The sequence below is a fragment of the Mercenaria mercenaria genome, chromosome 6, assembly GCF_021730395.1.
Source record: "Mercenaria mercenaria strain notata chromosome 6, MADL_Memer_1, whole genome shotgun sequence".
NCBI lineage: Eukaryota > Metazoa > Mollusca > Bivalvia > Venerida > Veneridae > Mercenaria > Mercenaria mercenaria.
The window spans coordinates 20,438,773-20,448,348 of NC_069366.1; the positions used below are offsets into that span (position 1 = coordinate 20,438,773).

General features: G+C 34.3%; 1 protein-coding gene across 1 annotated transcript; it reads right to left on the bottom strand.

Moving 5' to 3' along the window:
- Nucleotides 1-209: 209 nt before the first annotated feature.
- Nucleotides 210-9,191, bottom strand: LOC123549480 (GTP-binding protein REM 1-like). The gene is made up of 4 exons (XM_045337609.2): nucleotides 8,399-9,191; nucleotides 7,704-7,786; nucleotides 1,310-1,502; nucleotides 210-1,046 (listed from the first exon to the last, which is right to left on the bottom strand). Exons 1-4 carry the CDS (start codon nucleotides 9,102-9,104, stop codon nucleotides 784-786), a joined length of 1,245 nt encoding a protein of 414 aa, XP_045193544.2. The 5' UTR covers nucleotides 9,105-9,191; the 3' UTR covers nucleotides 210-783.
- Between the last annotated feature and the right edge of the window lie 385 nt (nucleotides 9,192-9,576).

Consider the following 9,576-nt stretch of genomic DNA (forward strand, 5'->3'; position numbering starts at 1 on the left):
GATAGCTTTTGTGCTGCTCCCGATGTTGGACTACTTTTTCCACTTTTTATTTATACTGCCAGTACAGAGATTTGAAATAATTTGAAAACAATGACTATAAAAAGAAACAAAAGTAATAAATGTCATATTTTTTTTTGTTTTACACACTTGTAAAACCCGAAACCTCGTACACATATCTACGATAACGGCCTTCCGGCCGTTATCGGATATGTGTACTTTGGTTTCGGGTTTTACAAGTGTGTAAAACAAAAAAATATGACATTCATTCCTTTAGTATAGACACTACCTCACTGTATGATTTTGTTTGCTAATCATTCTCTTCAATTCTGAAAGTTGGGGCTTACCAGTATGTGTTTTATAAAAACTGTCCATTAATTAAAAATGGCTGCGAATGAATTTACATAAGTTTCACAAACTTATTGAATAAAAACAAAATTGAAAAATCGTCCTTCAGTTAAAATAATGCATAGGAGAAAAGAAAGTTTAATAGATACAGACGCATGCAGCCACCGCTAACACATCATGTATATGGAATGACTACAGCTTTTTTTCATCAATACAAGGTGATCTAAATTATAACATATCTGACCATATAATATACATTATATGTTAACTTCCTTCCGCTTTCACTTCGCCTTCAGTTTTTATTTAAATCTTCTATGAAAATAGTTATGAAGGTTTAGCGGTTTTAAGACGTTTAGCGGTGTCAATATACGGCTGTGAATACTCAAATGCACACATAGCGATGAATGGAATGTAAAATTTATAATGATATTTCATACATCATATTTCATACAGGTTCTCACAACTAGATATTTTTTGCTTCTTTCCGAACACACCTCGAAACGCTGTTTTCAGCGCTCCCGTGAGGCCTTTCTGTGGGCGTTGTTTCTTCTGGCCAATCATATTGTCTCTTACATATTCTCCGTACTGCTTCAAACGAATTTGACTAAGAACTCCCGCCAAAAGTTCATCAACATTGTGATTAAGGGCGGCAGATGTTTCAATGTACTTGCAGTTATAAGAATATGCCAAGCTTCTACCCTCTGAAAAAAAAAAAAGAAAGATATGTATTAATAAATTATCATATTTGAATGTATTGTTTGCAATCTGATATAATAATTTCTCATATATCATTGCACAATTTAATTTTCATTTGAAGTTTATATACACTTTAAAAGCAAAAGTATCAGTAACTTTATTATTCTTTCGTGAGTTTATACGTACAAAGAAAAAAAGCTATTTTCTATTGCATGAAACATGAAAACTTGGTATTATTTGATGTAAACCCACATGTAATAATACCTACCATCGTAATTAACCTGCCGTTTCCTGGCCAGATCTACTTTGTTTGCGACAATCATAACCGTTTTACAACTTCCTGTCTCTTCTTTCAGTCTCTTCAATACTTGGCTGGCAGCACGAAATGAGTTCCTGTCTGCGCAAGAATATACTATCATATATGCATCGATGTCATATTCTCTAGGTTCTTCTATTATTGTCTGTAAAGAGAGAATGTCACATCTGTACATTTTCTACCAGGCATAAAATTACAAGATTAAATGAACAGTAACATTGTCCCTATTTCTTAGACATACAGAATCTGTGCAATTCTATTGCCGTAACCATGGTGATGTAATAAAACCGCTTTCCTGCCAGAAACCTTGCTGTTATTTGATAAAACCTTTAGACGTCATTTGATATATCTTTAGACCTTTCGATTTAATAGCTTGCAGCATGAACCAAGCCCAGATAGACAGACACTATTTTATTTACAATACGAAGTCAAGAGAGATGTTATTTCACTTGCAACACGAACCATGCTCAGACTGACGTTACATTACTTGCAACATAAAACAAACCTATATTTCTTGCTTGTAACATGTACAAAAAGGCATGGGCAAAGCCCAAATAGGAAAACCATGTTCCAAATACACATTCGAGCCCTGATAAACATTTATTATTATTATTATATTATTATTATTATTTGCATAAAATTTAACAAACTCATCATGTCAGTACATATGCAAATTTTCTTTTAATTTTAATTTACATCCCACTGACAATTTGAGTCGTAATTTTGTCGTTCGAGTAGTAACCAAAGTACAAAAATGTAGTTTATGTATAAAATATAGTTAGCAGGGAATTTTGCTTTGTGAGAACTCGGAATTTATTTCTTTAAAAAATATTGTGAAAACATTAAAGGCAATGACGTTCGTTTACGAGTTATTTTGGATACTTTTTGACGTAAAGGAGCATTGATGTCATATAAACTGTTCCTGGTGTTATACAAACATGTCATTAAAAGCTTATTCCCGCACACGAATTATACGCCAAGAAAACTTAGAAAATCATATCACTTGTTTTCTCCTGAAAATGTCTCCCTTTATTCAATAACGATGTTAATAAAGGTTCTTGTGTCGTTCCAAGTTCTTCAATTTGACCAATAATACAAGCCTCGTTTCCATCTTATACCACTAATCAGCACGCGGCGGACGGAATGCAATCTCATTTAGATATTGCTTAATGACTTAACGCCTTGATGAATGTTTAAATGCGAGACTGACGTCACACCTTTTCTGATGATTACAATTTCGTTGATAAAATTAAGCGCCAAATTTGGGATGTGGAAAGAAACATGACTAGTTAACAAGATCGTTTTCGGCATCTTATTTTTTTTTTGTTATAGAATGTTCGTTCTATTGCTTTGAAATCTCGATTAAAGACTGCATTGATGTTTGAAAAATAAAATTTATTTGGCTGTAACAACTGTACATATTACTGTCCACTTGATAAGTAAAATTAAAAATTCTTAATCGTCCATCTTGAAGCTCCGGCATACATAATATTGAAGTTCTATTGATATGATATGGAATAAAACTTATCGAGCCAGGACACACTCCTCTGTTAATGTACTTGTCCATATAAAGTAATAATAGTGGGTGACCAACAGAAATAACCATATTTATCGTGGTCAAAACAATAAGTTAGGATGTTGTTGTTTTCTTTGCTGTGTGGTGTTTTACATTGCGTCAATGTCACATGCTGTTACCATTTGTTGCTTGTAAAGAGGTCATTCAACTGTGTTTTACATGTTTAGCCATTAGTAAAATTGTCCTATTTTAAATATCCTGCTGTCAAACAAATAATGTTCTCCAGAAATGTTCTACATTTTTAGAAATGGCCTTTAATGTTCTAAAACGATTTCATATAAACAAAAGAATTCTCGTGGACTTTTGGTTACGTGTGGTACTAATTGTGTATCAGTGAGTACCTTAAAAGGTTTTCCGCAAGGCGGCAGGATATTAAACGAGGCACTATAAGTCATCTGTGTTTATTTGAAGATTTGTTTCTATATTTAAACTATATTTTGCCGCTGAGTGAATACTTAGTAACAATACAAAGAACCCATTAGCCGTTAGAATCCATTTTCATTTAAAAATGATAGTTTGAAAGTGTAGGAGTTGCCAATCACTTTAAGTTATCGTAGATTTTCTTCTTTAAAATAATTTGCATTCGTCATGTCGCGTAAATATTACGTTATGTTGAACAAGCAGCAAAAAGATAGGGTGTTTAGAACTGAGAGCAACGTATTTTGCAGTCGTTAGCAAAATCTCTACACCTTTGGTTACATTACTGAGATGTGATAATTCAATACTCGTATTTCAACAAATTCATAAGAACATGCATTCGAATCTTTCCTTTAAACAATGCTGACTCGAGTTATTTCGTTCCTATCTATCACCATTGTAATCGTTCTCGCCACCAGTTGTCAATTTTTTCTTCAGCTCCAGACAATTGTGACAGGGTTACAGGTTGGGTTTAATTTTTTTTTAGTTTTAATCATCTATCTCCGACATAATTAAGCAGGCTTTATTAAGTATCCGTAATTCGCAGACGTAGTTTACATCTCAAACAGTATGACACACTCGTTGAATAGACCAAGCCCTAAAGATAGGTTACATTTATACCACTTAATATCCGAGTTAAATATTTGCAATATATCGTACTTGCATGTATAAAACTGTTCTATTTTGTAACCGACGCTCCTTTCATATCAGAGACATACCAAAAGAATAAGAATTGTAACCCACATACACACAGCGGCATCGCTTAGAAATAACTCAAAGGATTGGAGTATCGCTGAACAAGCAGAAATCGTCTTACATCTTATATGATGTATGCTAAAGTTTTGCATGACAGTTTGTATCAAATGTCGGGCAATGAAAGTTAAGTATGTAATTAGATATGTTGAAAAGCACAATATTTCCAGCTAGAAGGAGTATTAAAAAATGTTGCTAGCTATGCAACAACTTGTCATTTTTCTTTTGTATGAAATTAGAGGACCGTTCCTCTGCAAATACTATTACGTTAAGAAGATAACAGCAATAAATCTCCTCCTACGTTTGTTCGTTATAATATTAATTTTTAAAACCTGCTTATAATATGTTTATATTATTCCATTTCGTGAGAAATTGTTGATTTAACGTAACTTTACATGACTTTCAATAACATCTTTCGTGTAGTGATGTTTCAGACTTAAGGTGTCTCAAGTAAACATTTATTTCTTTCATTGCAATTTTTTAGTCGTCATCGGTAATTGAAATGGGTGACCTCCACCTTGGGTGAGAATATGCCCTTATTCACATATTTCTTGTAAAATAATTTCACTAAATGTCATTATTCTTAATAGTAAACTTACGTCACAAATATTTGGTTTCATTTTACAGTAAAGTAGCTGAGATTAAATTGTAAAAAAAATACTAATTAAATACTGACATAAAACGTTCGTTTTAGAATTAATTAAAAAAGAAATTCTTCTCTTTTGTCAAAATGAATATTTCTGAACTAATTTTATAAAAAATATTTCATTTCCAATACAAAATCTGAAATTAACCGATTTTTTGTACACATATTTATTATGACCCCCCCCCCCCCCCCCCAAAAAAAAAACTGACTATGCTTTACTTTTTTTCTTTTTTCTACTATGTTGATTCACTTTCTAGCTTGAATGAATTTTTACACACCTTTATAACTGTTTAATAGCATCGTATCATGCGCCTTGATAATTCTATATATGCGCGCTGACTAAGAAATACGCTCCTACCCCGATAGACAAGACTAAAGTGTCAAGAATGCATGACAAATACACTGGCACCAGATCAGAAAGAAAATGCCTCCGTACGTGTTATACCCTACCCCTAGGTATTCTATAAGAACCATGGTCATGAACGGGAAAGTGCACTTACCCGTTTCAATCGTACATTTCTCAACTTAAACGCGCAGTTCGGTGAATGGGTACCTAGTATATTGAACAAGCAATAATTTATCTTCCATCGTGCACCAGTCACATTGTCTCAATATTCCATATTGCTGAGATTATAAACATATTTTATGCTTTCGTCAACGTTACAGAAAAAACTTGCTTGAACTTCCCTAATGAACATCCGGTCTAGAGGTCACGGCAGTGCGCACATGTTTGGCGAAACGTAAACAAACAAAAACAGGTTTTTCAAAAATCACAATTTTACACTAAAACTCGAAATGATGAATGAAATTCATCTTGTATATGATCTTTAATTTGAAATCGTACATTGGTCTGCATCTGTTCTGTATATTTTATTCATTTTGCACATTTTGCTGCATTTTCACATTTTAGCGAACACGTGTAGTAAAATGACGATTTACATACATTTTTACAACAGCCAATCAGAATCGTTTTATAATCTAGAACGGAACTTCACCAGGGAAGTTCAAGCAGGTTTTTTGTGTAATGTTGAAATTACTATAAACTACGCGTTGTTTTTCTAAGATAAAATGTACTGAAAAAATGTGACCGGTACACAATGGAAGATAAATTACCACTTGTTTGATATCCATAGTACACATTTACCCTACTGCGTGTTTAAGGTATGAAATGCGCGATTGAAACGGGTTAGTATATTTTTCCGTTCACGACCATGGTTCTTATAGAATACCTAGGGGTAGGGTATAACACGTACGGAGGCATTTTCTTTCTGATCTGGTGCCAGTGGACAAATATTCTGAAATAAGTCAGATGCTTTTAGAGATTTTCTCATTAATACAGCAATATTCTACAAGAATGGGAGAAATGGGAGCTAATGGACGCAAGAATCAGAGAAACATAGTTTAACACTGAGTTTTATCAAAATTGATCTTCTAAGAAATATATCCTGTATACTTTTAGCTAAAAGATTGATGTCAGTACATGTATTTCCCGTCTGGCACAGGTTGAAAGGAAGCAAATCCCCTGTTGAATAGATGAGAAAAAGAGATAATGAGCTCTTAAAATAACCTGCAATTTAGTGCTTGATTGGAAACAGTCGTCGAACGTAATTAGCTTGGAAAATCGGAAAATTGACTAGAACAGTGTCAGAGAGCATGTCAGACAGCATGCAATTGTAGGAGACAAAATAATGACAGCGTCTGAGAAAAATGTAAATCTGAAGGTATTTCATAACTGTGACAAATTCATATGAGCCACACCATGAGGAAACCAACATAGTGCGTTTGCGACCAGCATGGATCCAGACCAGCCTGCGCATCCGCGCAGTCTGGTCAGGATCCATGCTGTTCGCTTTCAAAGCCTATTGCAATTAGAGAAACTGTTAGCGAACAGCATGGATCCTGACCAGACTGCGCGGATGCGCAGCCTGGTCTGGATCCATGCTGGTCGCAAACGCACTATGTTGGTTTTCTTATGGCGCGGCTCATATGTGTTCATATAATGCATAGCAATAAATTCATTGGAATGCTGTACTGATTTGAAAACCTGTTATTCATTGGAAGTTTCTTTCCTCCTTTTTTAAAAACAATTTAAAATATTTTGGTCTCATACTGGTCAGAGGAAATGATATGATTTCACAGGATTTAATACTGCTCCTGTAATTAGTTTATATTAGTTTCTGAATCAGGTATAGTTAATCCTAGAAAACACCTCAATTATTAACTTTCCATTATCCCTAAGAGACACACTCTAGTGTAAGCTTTTATCTAAATGAGTGAACACTGCTAGAAGGTAATTGTAACGCTGATAACTTTGTATCACTGTGTCACTGTCACACACAAAAAGTAACATTGTATTTCTCCGCGAATTACCATATAAGGAAGTAATGATTTTACTAAACTCTCATGTGATACAAATTTCATGCTTTTGAATGGTTCTTCGGATTTCTTATTATCTCTTTGTTTTATTCCCTTATCATCAATCAATATTTTTGCCTGGAATACATCACCAAAGCCGATTACATTTAAGGCCCAAATTATTCGTAAGAAAATTTTCAATTTTTAATTTTCTTCCTGGACACAATGGAAATGTAGTTGTAATAACAAACAATATGTCATCAGATTTGCAAATATAAGTTTCAGTCTGAAGAAAGCCAGTTATTGCTAGGAAATGCTATTGCGACGATATGCGCCCAGTACCATGCTTTAATCGAAATAATACATGCACGCGTAGTTAGAAAAGGTTAGTTATTTTAGGAAAACATGGCTACCCGACGTAGTTTTTACCTTATTGCTCTTTATAGCTGTACAGTTAGATTTTCATTTATGCAGTGCGAGTTCTCTAGCCATTTATGTACCACTTACCGGTGCCGGTTTTATTGACATTTTTACATGTATTCTATTTTTACTTTGGTATTTTTATTCATATACATTCTACTTATGCAGTAAAAACTTACAGGGTTGTTTTCCTCGATGAGCTCCATCACAGATTCCTCTTTGTTCAGTATCACGGATACGCTTGTTCTTTGCTCGATAGAATCTACAAAATTAGATATTCATTATATAAGTTACCGTACTTTAAAACTGTACCTACTCTTACATAAAAAACGAATTCCTGCTTAAAAGTATTTATCCTTGTTCTTGACTAATGGATATAAGATTTGCTAGAAAAATTTAAATCAGAATTTAATCACGTAAGTGATGCTGTCCATTAGTTTGATTATGTGTAATTTGTGAATTACAAATTGGAAAAAAAATAGAACTTTATTCCTGACGATCAAGTCAATCAAACGGGGTTGACGTGTTTAATCGATAGGTAAACAACATTATAGCGATTTTATCGCTGTGTGAAATCAGTCATCAATAGCTACAAATAACATTTTTTACAATACGGCATTAATCTGAAGGGTATATCTATTAGAGATGTAACTATGAAAGAAAAAATATTAGAAAATGTGTTTTAATTTGATGTACTGGACTATAGATATCTAAAATGAAAATGAATAAAGCGTGCTGTCCATCTACATGCTAAAGATATGACGTATTAAAATTTAATAGCGCAGTAATAGCAGACAGTGTACATGTCTAAAGTAATAAATAGTTTGTTATGTACGGTTTATTTTTTGTTTGAATATATATAAGCGTTATTTACCTGTATGTACATCTGATGCACCAAGGAATTCAGAAGTTGTAAACTGATTGATAATAGCACTTTTGCCGACGCCACTTGCACCAAAAACTAGAACCTGATATTCCGAGGGACACTCGTCTAGAATTGAGTCCTGAGAGCTATTAAAAGCAAATGTGTTTCCAAGTTTTTTATACTCTCTTTCAGTTATACAACTTGTACGACGTACTGGCGTACAATAGGACGATGCAAATGTACTGTTCCGTCTATTTGACGGGAGTTCCGCGAAAACACTTTCCCGTCGGCCGTAATTGCTGCCGCATGCGCTTGAAATAGAGATGGAACTATTTCTTCTGTAACTTGTACTAGAATACCCGCTGTCTCTTCGACTGTCTTTTCTTAAATCACCCATTTTTACAAGTCCTTTCATCGTTGTACTGAACTGCCTAATTCTGACCGATTCGTCCTGGCAGTCAGTATCATCTTCAGCAAAACTGTTCTGTTCTTTGATAATTTCTTGCAATGGCTCATTAGGAAAAGCCTTTGGTGGAATATGTATGGCTAGACTTGGTAAGCTCTTACTCCTGCTGCGCTGTGGTCTTTTCTCGCCCATTTTCCGGATTGAGCGCGTGTATGAAAGTCCGCGTTTTTCTAAGACAATTTTCGGTCTTGCCGCTCTGTCTTCCATCGCGTATTTCTCAGAAATTCTACAAAGTTCAGCTAATTCCATTCCAGTCCTCCACACAGTGGAATTTTTATTAAATAAAGAGGATTAATAAACTGATATTCACTTTCTCTTGTTTAAGCAGACGACGTGTGACAAGTACTGATCAAATAATGATTTCAGACAACGCTCATGCTCTATATATAACAGCGAGCGCGGCCATTGATCGCATTACTGTTTGCGGAATTTCATTCTATATTTAGTATCAAATGTAGCGCCACCAATTATTCAGATTGTTGATACGCTGCTAGCAACAGGTGACGAAAGCGGCGCTCTGTGGACCCAATAATCGATCACTTTCAGGGTAAAAACATACTTCGGGGAGGTCTTCCGATTCTCTTTATGGCACATAAAGGTTTAAAATGATGCGCTGTACTTCGGTTTATGTAATAGTTTTGTAACCATCTTAAATAACCATTAATCAGTCATTACTAATTCATTTGTAAGACTTAACAAGTTACACCAAGAAAGCTGTAGG

Excerpts from the sequence above, each read along its gene's own strand:
- LOC123549480 (XM_045337609.2), bottom strand. The coding sequence starts at position 9,104 with ATGGAATTAGCTGAACTTTGTAGAATTTCTGAGAAATACGCGATGGAA. Across the intron at positions 7,787-8,398 it reads TGCATCAGATGTACATACAG|ATTCTATCGAGCAAAGAACA; the intron begins GTAAATAACGCT and ends CTAATTTTGTAG. Across the intron at positions 1,503-7,703 it reads TCATCGAGGAAAACAACCCT|ACAATAATAGAAGAACCTAG; the intron begins GTAAGTTTTTAC and ends CTCTCTTTACAG.